Raw genomic sequence first — 18,258 nt, 5'->3', positions numbered from 1 at the left:
GGCGTTTTAATTCATCTGTTTGTGGGGGAGGGCAGAAAATCATTGCTTTGGGCCAAAATCCATCCTGAGATGCAACTCCTATTGCTATCAATGAAAGATGTGTCTATTTTCAGGGGATAATTTGGACATTAGTATTGAATTCTGCCCAGAATGCACATTACTTCTGTTTGGACTGTTTTTTTTCAGTTAAATACATCTCAATGAGAATAGTAGCTGCCTGAGAAAATCCAAACCAATAAAAAGATTTTTCTGAAACTGCAATCACAATGTTAAAGACCTCCAGTAGCTATCCGGCTTGTTCAATAGAGAATAAAAAACACCAATAGGGCTGAGGGAGGGAGATAATACTAAGTATTGCTCCTTAAATGAAATCAAAGGGCCACATACACCGTCCCAACTGAAGTCTGGCGGAACATAAATACTCAGCAGAATACTCCCAATTTAAGCATGCTGAGTTTCCCTTTACTCACATAAGGGACTGGCTTGTGAAATTATGGTCTCTAGAGGAGGTAGTAGTTGTAATCTGCAAGCCCAATGGATCCCACCAGAGAAGAAGAGAACCGTGACAGTGCCAGGCCACTTCTACAAAGGGATTTCCTAGTACTTTCTCCCTGCTGGCAGCCTGTACTGCCTGGGGGTTACCCACATCCAATCTTATTACTTTTAAATTGAGGAAATTTGATATGGAAGAGTGAGACCTAATAAACATGAAATCCACTACATGTTGTGATAAGCATGTGTAGGACTCTTCGATCACCTAATCCAATGCACTAACTGCCCCAATAAAAACAATCTAGGTGAAACCAGACAAGCACTATGCTCTCGAATGAACTCCCGTAGGAAAATGATAAAAGACAAAAACACCCTATCATATGTGGGTGAACACTTTTCACAAAGCGATCACTCTATACCTGACCTATCAATCGTCCTCCCCAAAGGAAACCTGCACAACAATTTCAAAAAACAAGCCTGGGAGCTTAAATACATAACTTTACTAGACACTAAAAATCATGGACTGAACAGAGACACTAGATTTATAGCTTATTACAACAATCTGTTACCCACTAATCCCCCTTTTTATCCTATCACTCCAGGTGTTCACTTTCAATGATCCCTTAAAATATTTGCTAACTACTTATGCTAAACTATCTGTTCAAACTTATATTTAGCTGTGACAATCTAAGGTGTGTCTACACTTACAGCTTATGTCGGCATAATTTATGTTGCTCAAGGGTGTGAATAAACTACCCCCCTGAGCGACATAAGTTACACGACATAAGCACCGGTGTGGACAGCGCTATGTCAGTGGAAGAGCTTCTCCCGCTGACATAGCTTCTGTTGCTCGCGGAGATGGTTTTATTATGCCGATGGCACCAGACGTGCTGCAGTGGCACAGCTGCATTGGGGCAGCTGTGCTGCTGCGGTGCTGTATGTGTGGACGTGCCCTTAATAGCTTTCCCTGACCTGAAGAGAACTCTGTATGACTTGAAAGCTTGTATCTCTCACCAACAGAAGTTGGTCCAATAAAAGATATTACCTCACCCACCTTGTCTCTCCAATATCTTGGGACTGACACGGCTACATCAACATGGCATACAAAGAAAATTAGATTTTTACCTTTTGCACAAGCAAAACCACAATGACTACTGATTGCTGGATTGTTATTTAATGATGCCATTATCACATTTTTAGATCAACAATAAAAATGGAAGGAAAGAGTTGAGACATATTTCAAGTATTATTTGAAAATTTAGCCCTGAATTTTAAAAATATAATCTTATTTCATGCAATATTAATCAAATGCAAAACTAAAATAGAACCAAATATAAAAGAGCAGGAGAATTCAATCATTATAAATAGATGGGTTTAAAATATGAAAGTACAAATACACAATAAAAATAGCATAATGGTTAATGAGAGGATAATGTTTTCACCCATCAGCTCATAGAGAGCCGAGATGAATCCAATGCATTAGCCTACCTTTTTTCAGTAATAATTCCTGAAAAACAGCTATTGCTAACTATGAGCAACGGAAGTCACTAAAGATATCATTTACAAATCACATCCATAATTACAGAGCAAGGATCCTGTGGAATAAAGCCCAAATTTCCATTCGTGTAACAGTACGTATTTATTTGCAGCTTTCATTAGTATTCTAGATCATATTGTCACCAAGAACTAGTTCTTTGTGGAATGGTGAAATGATAATTAACAGAACTATAGAAGCCCCTTGATATGCTGATAAATTGCACCCCCAAGTGGATACATGCCTTATGTATCTCTGACAGTTGTGGTTTTTTGCTTCTTTTTTGCAATTTCATAAATACCTTTTGTAAAGTGTTTTTAAACTCTCAAGTGGAAAGCACCGTAAGGGCAAAGTATTATTATTACTGAAAGATATTTTATTTTGTCAGCAAGAACTTTCTCAACTTTTTTTTCTGGACAGCTTTGGTAAGGACAATACAACTTTGCACTTATACAGCCTTTCCAAACTATGGGTCACATTCTATCTTTTGGATGCATGTGTATGACTTGTGTAAATCAGTGGGCACTCCATATGCATGTAATGCAGTGTGGAATGTGCCCATATACATAGCACAACTTGAAATAGCCATGTTTACATTATTCACAGATGTCAAGTTTTCACAGGACTCTCCTTTAGTAATATTTTTTTGCATTGAAACCATACTTCAATCTGTCCCTGCTTCGCCAAAGTTGGCAGTCACATGATCTGTAATTGTGTATCATAGCTTTTCTTTTTTCAGTGCTTAATTTGTAATGAAAGTTGTGCTGGGGCTCAAGCAATTAGGTGTCCTGGGCTCAAGCAATTTTTTTACATTCATAACTGATGCAAGGCACAGACCAGGCCTGCACAACATGTGGCCCGCGTGGGCTCACTGTGCGGCCCGTGGGGGTTGAGTAGGTGGGCTCACTGTGCAGCCCACGGGGGGGTGAGAAGGCAAGCAGCGGGTGAGGGAGGGGGGCTGAGTAGGTGAGCAGGCGGGCAGTGGTGGGAAGTGAGTAGGTGAGCCAGGGGGGGGAGGCCTGAGAAGGCGAGTGGGCAGGCAGTAGCAGCTAGTAAGTAGGTGAGCCGGGGAGGGTGGGGGGCTGAGGAGGCGAGCGAGTGGGCAGTGGCGGGGGGTGAGTAGGCGAGCTGGGAGTGGGGGGCAGAGGAGGCGAGCGGCGAATCGGTGGCTGACCTGTTCTACTGATCTGGTCTGGCTCCCATCCCCTCTCCCAGGGCCGGCTCCAGGCACCAGCAAAACAAGCAGGTGCTTGGGGCGGCACATTTCTTGGGGCAGCATTCTGGCGCTGGCCATCATAGGCGCCGACTCCGGGGCATGGGGAAAAAGTGCCCCCGCCACCCCAGCTTGCCTCCGCTCCGCCTCCGCCTGTTCCCCTGAGTGTGCCGCCGCCGCTCCGCTTCTACCCCCTCCCTGGCTTACCACGCGCAAAACCGCTATTTCACGCAGCAAGGCTGGGAGGGAGGAGAAGCCAAGCGGCAGGCGCTTGGGGGAGGTGGCGGAGCGGAGGTGAGCTGGAGCGGGGAGCGGTTCCTCTACCCCCCCGTTACTTCCTGCGCACCCCCACCCTAGCTCACCTCCGCTCCACCTGCTCCCCTGAACGCGCCACTGCTCCACTTCTCCACCCTCCTTCGCCTGAGAGGGAGGGGGGAGAAGCGGAGCGGCAGCATGCCCAGGGGAGCAGGTGGAGCAGAGGTAAGCTAGGGCGGGAGGTCATGGGGGGCCCACAGGAAGCAATGGGGAGGGGGAAATGCGGCACACCGGGGGAGGAGGCAGGGCTGGGGATTTGGGGAAGGGGTTTGGAAGTGGTGGAGTTGGGGCGGGGCCGGGGGCAGGAGGGCACGAAAAAAAAGGGGGGGGCGGCCAAAATTATTTTTGCTTGGGGCAGCAAAAATCCTAGAGCCGGCCCTGCCCTCTCCAAGGGTTGCAGCTGTCTGGAGGTGCCTGCCTTCCACGCCTTCCTCATTCACACCTCATTCATTCAACAGGGCAATTGATTACGAAGTGGGGGGAAGATCTTATTCTACTTTTAGCAAAAAGACATTGTTCTTTTACTTTAATTATACTACCTTAGGGGCCCGCTATAACACATTACCGAGGTTCAATACTGCTGTTTCGGTGGGGCGGCGCTGGGGAAGGAGCGTTTGTTTCCGCGGGGCAGGTGGCGTTGGGTGGGGGGTGTTTCGGCAGCGCTGAGGGGGTTGTTTCCTCCTACTGGTTGCGTTTTAGTGGTACTGCATGTTTAGGGTTACCATTCGTCTGGATTCCCTCGGATATGTCCGGCTTTTTGAGCTAAAAATAGCGTCCGGGGGGAATTTGTAAATGTCCGGACTCCCCCCCCCCCCCCCCATGGCGAGCGCGCGCGGCTAACAAGGCAGCCGGCCGGATGATGCCACTTACATGTGTCTCCGACAGCCAGAGAGAGCTCCTCCTCCTCTCCCCTGCAGCAGAGATCCCTCCCTCCCTCCCTGCATTCGCAGATCGCCTCCGGCAATCTGGAGCTCCTCCCCCGCTCCCCAGCGTGCCGGGACGAACGGCTCAGGCTGTTCCCGAGCAAGCTCACAGAGACATTAGGCAAAGGCCAACAACAAGGGAGCCAGGGGATCAGAGAAGAGGCAGGGAGGTTCTGGAGGCGGCAGTCAAGAGACGGGGGGGGGGTCGGGAGTTCGGGGGAGGGCTTTCTGTGGGTGGGGGTGTGGATAAGGTTTTGGGCAGTCAGGGTACAGGTACGGGGTAGGGTGCTGGGGGGCATTTGGGGGGGTCTTAGGAGGGAGCAGTTAGGGGTCAAGGAACAGGGAGGCTTAGGTAGGGAGTGGGGTTCTGGAGGGCAGTTAGGAGCAGGGGTCCAAGAAGGGGGCAGTCAGGGGACATGGAGCGGGGGGGGGGTGTCAGGTGGCAGGGGTGGGGAGAGGGATCGGAGCAGTCAGGGGACAGGGAGCAGAGGGGTTTAGATGGGTTGGGAGTTCTGGGGGGGGGCTGTCAGGGAGTGGAGAGTGGTTGGATGGGGCATGGGAATCCCAGGGGTCTTTGTGGGGGTGGGGGTGTGGATAAGGGTTGGGGCAGTCAGGGTACGGGTAGGGGGTAGAGTCCTAGGGGGCCAGTTAGGATGCGGGGAGGGTCTCAGGAGGGGGTAGTCAGGGGACAAGAGGCAGGGAGGCTTAGGTAGGGGTAGAGTCCGGGGGGGGCAGTTAGGGGCAGGGGTCCCAAGAGGGGGCAGTCAGGGGACAAGGAGCAGTGGGAGGTTTCTGAGGGTGGGAAGTGGGAGGGGCAGAGGCGGGGCTAGGGGAGGATGGGGCGGGGCTAGGGCAGGACAGGGGTGGAGCTAGGGCAGGGCTCCTTCCGTCCTCTTTTTTGCTTGCTGAAATATGGTAACCCTCTGCATGTTTAATTTCTAGATTGTATCTGGACAGCCAACGGTCATGTCGGGCACGATACAGCTCCGCTTCTGTAGTAGTTATTGTGCTGGAGAGAATTGCTGCGCCCGGTCGTACATATGGGGCATGAGCCCAGTCACGCCTCTTGGAAAGTTGTAACATTTGCTTCCACGGACACGCAGCACGCTAACGGGTGGGGTGGAGATGGGCGAGAGCTGCAGCCCCAGCCTGTCCTTGCCCACTTTGCTGCGCGAGTGCCTCAAGCGGCCCCTGCTCTCCAGCTGTCCCAGGCCGCGGAGCTCACACGATGCCTTGCAGGGGCCCACGGGGCAAGGGAGGAAGATCTCCCTGTTTGGGTCCACCCTGCCCCGGAGCGTGACCGACCCCACAGCCTATAGCTGCTAGGGAGCCTGGGCGCGGCCTAACATAGGGCAGTTTGACATGGCTCCGCCCCGCTCCCTGGGCGGGGCTCTCCTCCACGGGGCTGGCTGGGCAGCGCACACAAGACACCACGTCCTCCAGCCACGCAGTGACGTACAAGAGCCGCTCTCGCTACCAGAGCTAGCCCCGCCTCCCGGACGTCGAGGGGTTCCTTCTCAGAGCGAGGCTGCGTCTGACACAGGGCGCCGGAACCCGGAAATGGAGGGGGAGGTGGCTCTCTTTGCGAGCGCAGCGGCGGCGTTTAGCGGCTGACAGGCAGCGGCGGGGGAGCGCCGGCCCGGGGCAGGTGAGTGCTGCTGCATCCGCTGCTGAGTGGCGGCTCTGCGACTGGCAGGCGGATCCAGTGGGGCGAGGCGAGTGCTTTACGCCCCCCGTAGCTGGAACGTCGCCCTGCGTGGAGGGGCGGGGGAGCCCCACAGCCCGCTGGGGCCCGGGACGCGGTTCCGGGGGGTTGGGGACTCTGGTCCTGTTCCGAGGCAGGGGGAATCGGGGACCCCGCGCAGGCCCCGGAGCTGGGGGCAAGGGCGCCCCCGTCCCTACCCTGGGGCCGAGGGACTGTTCGGCTGCCTGGGGGTGAGGTGGAGGGCCCCTCTCCCCCTCTGTCCTTGGGGACCGTGCGGCAGTGACCCCAGCCTGTCTCTTGGGGTGAGAGACAAAGACTCTCAAACGCAAGAGGTTGCTCCCCACCATCCTCAGCTGAAGCGGGGACGTGCGGGGCTGGGGATTTGACATTTGGAGGCAAAATAAACCTGCCACCCGAAATCTCTTCGCCAAACCGCCCAGGAAGTATCACGCCGCTGTTCTGCAGGAGCACAAAACTCCCCATTCCGGATGTCAATAGGAGAATGCCGTACTGAGCACAGAATAGCTGATTGGTTGGCCTCAACGTGAATGCACCCGCCTCGAGTTCAGCGCGTGTGTCACCCAGCCAACATTGTGACAGTGTGAAAAGTGCACAGTTAATAAGGACAATATTTAATGTTAATGATGCTGGGTTTTGGTTTTAATTTTGTTCTGGTTCTGAAACGATGCTGCAAAGATCAAAGCAAATCTGTTTAAGAATGGTATCTTGCATCTGTCTCGGAGCATTTCACAAACTAGGAGTACACTCTTCAGCTGCCTAATAAATAAATATTATTTCATTTATCAGTGCATAGCAATGTTACATGATAGGCTAGAATGGGAAGAGACTAGGGTTTTAATAACTTAGTAAATGCTTAAAATATGCAAATCAATTAAAAGTAAGTAAAAATTGTATATAGTGTTAGTAAGTAAATGACATACTGTTGTGTCCCAAGTGTAATTATTAATATTCTTTTACAGATTATGAAAATATTCTGATCAATCCGTTTAAAAAAATTCAGAACTGCATTAAGGCTTCACCATAAATCTTTTTGGCTGCTTATGAAGTTTTTGATATTAAAGCTGCACTATTGAAATGAAGAAAAGGAGAAAGTTCCCTGGAAATCTAAATGAGAAGCTACATTTTGGCCATGAGAAAAATATTTCTGATGGGGTTCTTATAGTAGATTCTGACCAAGAAACTGTCACCAAATCTGCAGAAGTAGCTATTACGGACCAACTTGACTGTTCCCAAGAACTTCCTCCATCACCAGAACAAAGAAAACTCTTAAGTTCACTGCAGTATAATAAAAATCTACTTAAATATTTAAATGATGATAGACGGAAACAACCATCTTTTTGTGACTTACTTATAATAGTAGAAGGAAAAGAATTTAGCGCACACAAAGTTGTTGTAGCTGTTGGCAGTAGTTATTTTCATGCTTGTTTGAGCAAAAACCCAAGCACGGATGTTGTCACACTGGATCATGTAACTCATTCTGTTTTTCAACATTTGCTTGAGTTTTTGTACACATCTGAGTTTTTTGTATATAAAAATGAAATCCCTTTAGTGTTGGAAGCAGCTAAATTTTTAGACATTATAGATGCAGTCAAACTGCTCAATAATGAAAATATTTCCTGCATACAATCTGAAGCGTTAACTGAAAACCCAATACCAGCTGAAACTCTCAATGAATTGACTGGTAAACTATCAAATAGTCACCAGTGCACTTTTTGCAGTCGAAACTTCTGTTACAAGAAATCCTTAGAAAACCACTTGGCTAAAGCTCACAGATCCCTTCCACTGGAAAAAAAACATGGTTTAAAAATGGTTGAGAAAGCAGACTTTTCTACCAGAAGATCTACAAGGAACCGTAAATGCCCAGCTAAGTTTGATAACAGTGATAACGAAAGCAGCGATGTGTCTGACAGCAAGGAAAAAGTCCATTCTGAGAGAGAAATATCTGTTAAAAACGAATGTGAAGATAATGGAAGTGACTGCAATGCAGATGAAGAGGGTCAGGAAGAAGAAGAAATACCAGATGAAGATTCTGATGCTGAAGAGCAAAGTAAAAAAGAACATAATGATACTGAAGTGAGTCCTGAGCCAGTTGATTCAGTAGGAAATATTCCTGAAGGTTTAACTCCAGTAATCATTCAGAGTAGTAGCAAAAAACTATTGCAGTGTCCCAAGTGTGACAAAACATTTGATCGAACAGGTAAGAGCAATTAATTTTGTCTCCTTCCTCTTTACCACATGGTGGTACTTTCAGGTGGAAAATAAACAGTTCTTTCTGACTTTTATGTTTATAGAGAATTAGTGTTTGTCTGTTTGCTAAAATTTAGTATGAAGTGCCAGTCCTTATAGATCTTGAAAATCAGAAATTATCATTACTGTAGCACTAAAATTAGGAAATGAATTAATAAGAGTGCTATTTTTTTAAAAAAATCCTGCAAATGACAAATCGCTCTTCCCCCAGTCATGGTCCCAATTCTTAGTATATGAAAGAGTACAGTAACTTATTAGTAGAATGGAAGGTAAATTGTAAGAAATCTGAAACATGGGCTTGACTTTCCACCAAACTGTCCAACTTTAACTGATTAAATAAGGTAGCTGACTTTTCTGTTGGAGCTATAGTATATAAATGCTACATAAGCAATTATTTCTTATGCTAGAAACACTGTCTCCCTAGCATGTGACTCCCTGATGATGAAAACACTTGCATGTACAGTTGTAATTTATAAGCAATCTAGATGAGGTCTGTTTCAAAATGAGCCTGGTGTGCTTGTACAAATGTAGTAACTAATTTTATAAGATGTTTTGACATGTCTGCATGTCAAATAGAATAACACTAAACTCTCACTTCTAGATTTAAACTAGGTCTGATTGCAATATCAAGTGGTCTTGCCATTAGTAAATTTTAAATTTTGTTGAGATCTGAAGGCAGAATTTTTCTTTTGTGGTTCACTAGTAAGAGTGGTTACTTAATTGCATTTTTACTTACAAGACATGATCCATTGAGATTTTGTCAAATTTAATTTTATTCCAGTTGTTGAGGGACGTGGTGGCTGAAATAACCCTGCTTTTACAGAGCCAGGTTAAAGTCTTTTAATCACGTGTTATGTTCTGGTTTAGGTGTGATAAATGTTCCTCCGGGTATCAAGACAGCACTTCAGTCTGTACCCAAAGCTTCCCCACTATCTTTCTAAATCAGGGGTCGGCAACCTTTCAGAAGTGGTGTGCCGAGTCTTCATTTATTCACTCTAATTTAAGGTTTAGCGTGTCAGTAATACATTTTAACGTTTTTTAGAAGGTCTCTTTCTATAAGTGTATAATATTTAACTAAAATATTGTTGTATGTAAAGTAAAGAAGGTTTTTAAAATGTTTAAGAAGCTTCATTCAAAATTAAATTAAAATACAGAGCCCCCCGGACCGATGGCCAGGACCTGGGCAGTGTGAGTGCCACTGAAAATCAGCTCGTGTGCCGCCTTTGACACATGTGCCATTGGTTGCCTTCCCCTATTCTAAACTGAGAGTCAAATCGTGCCTGCCTTATTCACATAAGCAGTCCTATTGACCCCATGGATTTGGCTCTGAGTTTTTCCGTCTCCATGGATATTTTTCACTTCAGCTGGGATAGTTAATGTATTTCTAATGTATTTGATTATGAGGTGCTGAGCCTCCTCAACTGATTGCTGAAGTCACGGGAGTTATGAGAGCAGCATCTCATGAGATCAGGCCCTTTTAAATACCACTGTAACACTACCACTGTACATTTTTATCATCCTGAGATCTGAGAGTTTATAGTTATTATATGGAAAAGAAAAGCTGACTTATGTGTTTAGACATATTATAGTGAAATGAGCAAGCTTGCTCTGATGGTATTTGAATTTAATCATTAAGGCAGGAAACCATTTCAGACCTTTCTTGTAGCAAAACTTTTTATTAGCGAGATACTTGATAGCTTTTATATAGTGCTCTTCATCTTCAAAGCACTTTACAAGCATTAACTAGTTGATCCTAACAACAACCTGGTAAGTATTATTATCCACATTTTACAGATGGGGATACTGAGGAAGAGGTGAAATGAGTTGTCCAAGGTCACAGATTATATAATAATAATTATTCAACATTTTAAAAAAAGGTGAGATCTCACTCGTTTAAAATAAAAACTTGTGGAAAATTCTCTGAATTTGGTAACAGTTGCTGTTGGGTTTTTTTGATACTGAAAGTCCAGACTATAGAGCCTAATAGTCTGAAGTTTTTTGTTTTTTGAATGAAGTATTTTGAGTGATAGCACAAAGTCAAACTTTCTCTTTGCACTCTTGTATTTTAGAGCCCCAAAACTTTTGTGTTTTAAAAGGGGGATGGAGGAGTGGAAGGAGGAATAAAAATCTATCTTCCGTTGGTCATTTTAAGAACCACAAAACACTTCTTTCTTTGTTAATAGAGTGTCCAAAAAGTAGTGTCTAGGTGTTCTGACAGAGAAATAACCCCCTTCCAGTCCAAGGCCCTGCAGTTGATGCCACAAATGCGGACCCATATTGCAGGATTGGGGTCCAATTTTAGCCAAGTCATGAATGAGAATGAAAATCAGTATAAAAGGAATGGAGGAGAGATTATTATTTTAGTATTGTTGTAATGCCTTGGGACCCAATCATGGATGAAGTATGAGGGTCTCTATTTTTCTTAGTGTTTGATTATACCAAAATAAATGACATGACGCTCTGTTTTTAAGTTTCCAAACTGCTCCCTATTTTGAAAGAGGTACTTTGTGAACTGGGTTATTTAAAAAAGAAAAGATGATAATGCTTTACAGAGATCAGTATGTAGGCTCATGTATACAGGATGTGGTAACAGCGTACATGGAGTAAATATAAAACACATTTTAAAAATAGTGAAGATTAAAGTATTTTGGGAACCTGTATTTGATTTATCTATACAATCCCTATAAGCTACTCAGTGAAACTCAGTAAAATAATTGTTCGTATGTATGTGGAATATGCCTAGACCTCTGGAGGGTTGGCTGAAAGCATTTAGTGCATGTAATATACAAGGACACCCTGGTCTGTGTGCTGTGAATCAGAACTGTGTAAGGCCCCGTATTGTGTTAGGCTTCAAAACACTGAGTGGAGATTCTAACAAAAATAGAAATGTACTGAAGATGATAAAGAATGTAAGTTAGTTTGCCAGTCAGTATGTGTTTTTAAGCAGACTGCAGCTGATTGTTCTACATTAAACTAAGATTTTATTTTTTAGGGAAGCTCGAGATCCATACCCGTGCACACACAGGTGAGAAGCCCTTCGAGTGTGATATTTGTCATCAGCGCTATTCCACAAAATCTAACCTGACAGTTCACAGAAAGAAACACAATAATGAAACAGAATTTCATAAGAAGGAGCACAAATGTCCATATTGTAATAAACTTCATGCAAGCAAAAAGACCCTAGCAAAACATGCAAAGAGGTAAGTATGAGCGGGATTGTCTGTTACACTTCTGCATACTGTATTTTCCAGCCCCAAAGCTGTGGTAGATTAAAAACAAAAAACATTGGAAAACTATTTAACTTTTGGTTTCTTTCTAGAATTGTTTTTAAAATTGCACCTCTTTTAACAGGACATAAGAATTAACAGCAGTAAGTCACCTTCCATATAAGGTGGTATAAGGATAAGTTAGTCAAAGTTTGTACGGCACTTTAAAAATGGAAAAATTATGTATAAAAAAATTAGGGTACTGTGAAATGATAGTGTCACCATAGCTTTCTACTATAAATTTCAACTAGCTCAAGAAAGCTACTTATTAAAGTTGATGCTCTCAGTAATTATCACCCTTTTTTAGGTAAGTTTGTGAGTTTTTTTCTGGCAAGGCAAATCTGATAATATCCAGAATCCTCCTGTTTCCTTGATCCCTTTCAGTGTGTTGTCAGGTTAGGCTTGATGCAGGGACAGCACTGGTTTTGGTGGCAATGATATATCCTCCGGGTGAATGAAGAAAATCAAATGTCCATGCAGAGTCTTAGATCTATCAGATGCACTTAATTCAGTTAACAGCGAAGTATTTTTATTTTCCTGTAGACCCCGGAATGGATATATTCATTTAGTGGCTCTGCTCTTTTTAAGAGGACCTCTAGAGTGGTGTAATACAAATGATCTGGCCTATGGACTAGCATGAGGTATTGCAAGATTAGTTAGTCCATTTATTTTTAATATGCTATGCTTTCAGGATTCCATGACAGCTTTGTCAGTTCATTGGATTGGAATGGTAATGTTTGACTGGCTTTCATGCTATACAGCCAGATTTGAGGCCTGCATCAGCTTAAGCTGGGTGAACTTCAATTTAGATTCAAGTGGTAATATTAGCAGTCTGTATTTATTTGAAAAGGAAGTGGGTAGAATGTAAACTGGGTTTAACATCTACATTAGAGCTGTCCAGGGCCATCTGTAAATTGTATTCCTAGTCTGGTTTTGGGCAGATATAAATATATTTGAAGTTATATCTATATTGACCTGATCTTAACTTATGTGGTTGAGTGCATATAACTTCAGAATCTGTTATATCAAGCAATAAATATTTCATATACTTCATATTTGAACAAAGTTGCTGTTATGTCAAATGTGGAGATAAGTAGATTTGGAAATGACGAGAGCTGCACACTGGTACTGCTTGCTATGCCAACTAGCGTGCGTTAATATAAATAACATAGCAGTTAAGAAATTTATAGCTAACATTACTCATTTTCACTGATCTTTCCTCCTAGGTTTCATCCAGAGAACGTACAAGAATTTCTTTCCATTAAAAAGACAAAGAGTGAAGGCTGGAAATGTGATGTAAGCATTAGTTTGATTGTACCAAGAAATCAAACAACTTGAGTTTTTTTTTTTTCTACTGGGTTTTTTATAATTAATTTATACAGAAATTACTTGGTTTAATGATTTAATGAGTATTTTATTTTCATTGCACTATTCACCGTCAAGTCTCAATAAGCTGTGTAAGTAATAGTGAAAGTTAATATTTGTGTTGATCAGGTTGATATCATTAAATACTGTATTTTAGTGTGTGCGTAAGACTGGCTGTATAGAAAGTACCAGATTTCATTTTACAAAATATCTGTGGCCATTAAAATTATTAAAATAGGTATGTTTGCATATATTTCACATTAAATAGGAGTTGAGTATTACTAGCAAAAAGACGAAAAAATAAAGCCAATACTGAGAAACTAGTGGAATATCTTATCTTTAAAAATGGGAATAAAGAGGACACTGGGAAGTTATAGACCAGTCAGCTTAACTTCTGTGCCTGGAAAGATCCTGGAAGGAATTATTAGCCCAGTTTGCACAGACCTAGAGGATAATAGGGTCACAAGGAATAGCCAGCATGGATTTGTCAAGAACAGATCATGCCAAACCAACCTAATTACCTTCTTTGACATGATTACTGGCCTAGTGGATAGGAAGAAAGCTGTAGACATGATGTATTTTGATTTTTAGTAAAGGTTTTGACACCGTTCCAACTGATGTTCTCATACACAAACTAGTGAAATGTGATGTAGATTAAGTTACTATAAGGTGGATACAAAATTGGTTGAAAGACTATACTCAGAATAGTTAGCAGTGGTTGTCTGTCAAACTGGGAGATTGTATATCTAGTCAGGTCCCGCATGGATCGGTCTGGTACTATTAAATATTTTCATTAAGTACTTGGGCAATGGAGTGGAGAGTGTGCTTATAAGATTTGCACATGACACCAGGCTGGGAGGAGTTGCAAGAATTAAAATTCAAAATGACCTTGAGAAATTGGAGCATTGATCTGAAATCTACAAGATGCAATTCAATAAAAACAAGTGCAAAGTACTACATGTAGGAAGGAAAAATCAAATGCACAACTGCAAAATGGGGAATAATTGGATAGGTAGTAGTACTGCTGAAAAGGACCTAAAATTTAGAGTGGATCACAAGTTGAATGAGAATCAAGAATGTGATGCAGTTTCTAAAAAGGCTACTATCTTTCTGGAGAGTCTTAACAGGAATGTCATATGTAAGACATGGGAGGAAATTGTCCTGCTGTACTTGGCATTGGTGAGGCCTCCGCTGGAATGCAGTGTCCAATTCTGGGCACCATACTTAAAGAAAGATGTAGACAAATTGGAGAGAGTTTAGAGAGAGCAACAAAAATAAGATTTAGAAAACCTGCTCTATGAAGAAAGATATACTTTTTTTTTTTAAATAGGCATATTTAGCTTTGAGAAAAGAAAACTGAGGGGGACCAGTTAAGTATTCAGATATTTTAAAAGGCTGTTATAAAGAAGACGGTGACCAAAATTTCTCCATGTCCACTGAAGGCAGGACAAGAAATAATGGCAGTACACTTCTGATTTCTTTGATTATAATCATACACTGCCTATAATGTATATTCTTGGAGGTGCTCCTGCAGGGGAAGACAAAAAAAGAAACTTAATATGGGCAAAGTTTCCTTCCCCCCCCCCCCCCCTCAATACTTTCTCATTTGGCTGTATGCTGATACCAATTGAACAATAATCAGATACCAATATAGGCTTTAAGTGCTCTAAAAGTATTGTGCAGACCTCCCAAATCTAGCTTTAGATATAAAGCCATAGATGCCTTTTCTAGGTTTCCCCAAGAAACTGGGTATCAATAAAGTAACAATTTAGTATGAAATATTGGCTGTATGATTTCTCTCCCCCCACACTTTTTTTTTCTTTTTCTTTTCTTTTCTTTTTCTTTTTTTTTTTTAAAAGAGGCTATAGAAACATACCCGAGTTTGTCTCTAGCTAATGTTTGACCAAGTATTTTGTCATTTTAGATTTGTAAGAAATCTTTTGCTCGAAGACCCCATTTGGAAGAACACATGATTCTTCACACTCAGGATAAACCTTTCAAGTGTACCTATTGTGAAGAGCACTTTAAATCCCGGTTTGCAAGATTGAAGCATCAAGAAAAATTCCATCTTGGTATAAAAACCTCCTTCTGACATGCAAACAATAGATTTGAAGTAAAACAGTCTTCCTCCAATGGGTGCAGAGTTTGATTTTTTTTTTTTCCTTTTGCTCTTGTTAAATATTTTATTTTATTAGATTTCTTAAAAGCTTTTGAAAACTTTAAAAAATAGCTTGATATTAATTTTTGATTTTTATTAAACTGCAATGATATTTTTAAAAAATATGCATCCAAATAACTGTACTGTGTACAAAATCCAGTGTTGGACTAGCTGACTGGGAAATTCTGGTTATGATTAAAGGTGTAGGTATGTTAATCACCTACAAAGTATGTGTCTTGCCAGTTCACTTAATGATAGGCAACACTGTTATACAAATAATAAATAATTCTAGGAGGGAGAAATATCCCGTGAGTCTGGAAACTTTAATAAAACAAAATCCAAAGATATAAGATTAGTTTAAACTTCATAATAATTTGAATAATCTTTAGAACTGTTCAGTCTCTTGTACTAATTTTCTGATACCATAGCAACTGAGATATGAGGTTTTAGAGTGATAGCCATCTTAGTATCAGTAAAAACGAGTCCTTGTGGAACCTTAGAGACTAACCAATTTATTTGTGCATAAGCTTTCATGGGATATAACCCATTTCATCAGATGCATGGAGTGGAAAATACAGTAAGCAGGTATAAATATACAGTACGGGAGTTGCCTTACCAAGTGGGAGGGGTCAGTGCTAATGAGGCCAATTCAATTAGGGTGGATATGGCCCATTCCCAACAGTTTACAAGAAGGGGTGAATATCAATATCCACTTTGATTGAATTAGCCTCATTGGCACTACAAAAAGTAATTTTCCCTTTGTTGATAGTCACCCCTTCTTGTCAACTAGAATAGTTTTAGAAGAATCCAGGCGGATTCACATCATGGTTGTATATTATTAGTACTAAATTGTTATGTGTTTATGGTAGTTGTACACGAGTTCAGAGCATTAGATTATCAAACTGAAATTTAATTGTTGACACATAAATTGCAAAAAATACTCAAATACTTAAATTTTACATACTGAAAAATGTGAGGCATGTTATAATAATAATTATATTATTATTATTATATAATAATTCATTAAACTAGCTTTTTTGTCTTGTAGCTTGATTAAGACATGCATCAGTGACCCAAAATATACATCTGTTTGTGACTTAATGTAATTACTTACAACTAATAGCAGTTCTGGTTATTTTCTTTCAGGTCCTTTCCCGTGTGATATTTGTGGTCGTCAGTTCAATGACACTAGAAATCTAAAACGCCATATAGAATGTACTCATGGGGGGAAGAGAAAATGGGTGTGTTTCATATGTGGAAAATCAGTCAGAGAAAGGTAAGAAGGAATATCTCAATCAAAGCTTGGCATAACATGAGATTTTAATATAGAAAGTAAATAGCTTTGAGGGTATAAAATCAGTTAATTAATTTCAGAGGGTTAATGAGCCAAAGAAGCAGCATCTCTGCCACAAACAGATGCATTTATGGTATTATTTTAAGTATATGAGTGGAGAGCAGAGGTGATTGACTGACTGCAAAACACCAAATATAGAAGACCTATTGGGGAAGTCTGTTGGCTGTATTGGAATTTGCTGCATTATGCAAGAACATCTTTCATTGGCTACATAACTGAAGAGGGATTGAGATTTTTCTGTGACCGGTACATTGCTGAGAGTTATAATGGGAGTGGGAAAAAGAGAAACAATTTATAGGAGTGGCTGGGGGAAACCTGGAGAAGTTCAGAACTTCTAAGTGTGTGTGTGTGTGTATGTATATATATATATATATATATATATATATATATATATATATATATATATATATATATATATATATATATATATATATATATATATATATAATATATATGTGTATGTATATACATTCTCCTCTGCCATTCCTGCCCTACTTCAAAATAAAAAAGTGTAATGAAAGATTTTAGAAAATTGATTGGAAAAACTCATCTCTTTTTCCTTTTCATTTCCTAAATGGAGCAAAACTTACTGATTTCTAGCCGTGTGCACTTTGAATTCTAAAATCTGGGTAATAGCCTCTGCCATTATTATGGTTATATATCTTTATCTTTATCATGCATATAGTTCCTGGAATGGCAGATGCTTAACTTTTAATGCAGAACACAAGCATTTTAATATAGCTGGGCCGGTGGATGGCTCCTATAGAAACTGTATAAATCTGTACAAAAGTAGGATTCTTATTCTTCACGGGTTAATGCTTAACTGATTCTATGAGAAACCTGGTATGAGGGTGGGTTTGTTTGTTTGTTTTCGTTTTTTAAATGAAACAGCCTTTCCACATAGCTGTGCAAAGCATCTGAGCTAACCAGACTTTTTTTTTTTAACCTGATATTAGTTTATATTTGAATCTCATGTAAAAAGGTATACTTTTTTCCCTTTTGGAGAAGGTAATTTTTATTACTTTCTTGGTTTGACATAAATAGTCATTGGGGCTGAGATGTTCCACACATCTTAAGAGATCATACATTGAAATTTCTGAGCTTGTATATGTTCCCTATGGACTCATTCCAAATAGCTGACTGCTCCCACTGAGTACTGTTGGAAGAGGATTTGGCCCCAAGTGGGACTAGTTTTGTTAGGTTTTTTTTTTTAAGCAGATAAAGCAGAACACAAAAAGTGGAACATCAGTGCCTCTTTAAAATTATAGAACTGAAGGTCATATACACATTTAAATAAAACATGTACAAATATAATAACAAGCCAGTACATAAGGTACAAAAGCCCAGCAAATTTTTCAGTTCCCAGTAACTCATTTTTACCTTGTGTAACACAAGCTGTTGTTTTTTTTTTTTAAACCATTTTGCATTAACTTAGGTTTATAGATTTTAGTGTAGTTGTATATATGCACAGAAGTAAATATATTTGGAGTTACTGGTTTCAATAGCAAACCTGTTATGCTATACAAAGCACACGGGATCTTTTCAGGAGAAGACAAATATGCAGCATGTATTGAAAATACAACAGTTAGCATATGCTTTTAGACACACACATTCACTCTCTCTCTCTCTCTCTCTCTCTCTCCTGCCAGTTGATGTTTATAGTTA

General features: G+C 41.4%; 1 protein-coding gene across 1 annotated transcript in view; it reads left to right on the top strand.

Annotated features, from left to right (window-relative positions):
• The first annotated feature begins 6,055 nt into the window (after positions 1 to 6,055).
• Positions 6,056 to 18,258, top strand: part of ZBTB41 (zinc finger and BTB domain containing 41) — a 31,231-nt gene continuing 19,028 nt past the window's right edge. Inside the window, exons 1-6 of the mRNA XM_054038055.1 lie at positions 6,056 to 6,125; positions 7,163 to 8,400; positions 11,443 to 11,650; positions 12,943 to 13,012; positions 15,006 to 15,153; positions 16,386 to 16,515. Coding sequence (XP_053894030.1) covers positions 7,278 to 8,400; positions 11,443 to 11,650; positions 12,943 to 13,012; positions 15,006 to 15,153; positions 16,386 to 16,515 — 1,679 coding nt within the window. The 5' untranslated portion in view covers positions 6,056 to 6,125; positions 7,163 to 7,277. The remainder of the gene's footprint in view (positions 6,126 to 7,162; positions 8,401 to 11,442; positions 11,651 to 12,942; positions 13,013 to 15,005; positions 15,154 to 16,385; positions 16,516 to 18,258) is intronic.

This window comes from Malaclemys terrapin, chromosome 8, assembly GCF_027887155.1.
Source record: "Malaclemys terrapin pileata isolate rMalTer1 chromosome 8, rMalTer1.hap1, whole genome shotgun sequence".
NCBI lineage: Eukaryota > Metazoa > Chordata > Testudines > Emydidae > Malaclemys > Malaclemys terrapin.
The sequence above is the reverse complement of the archived record's forward strand: the minus strand, read 5'-3'. Positions and strand labels throughout refer to the sequence as shown.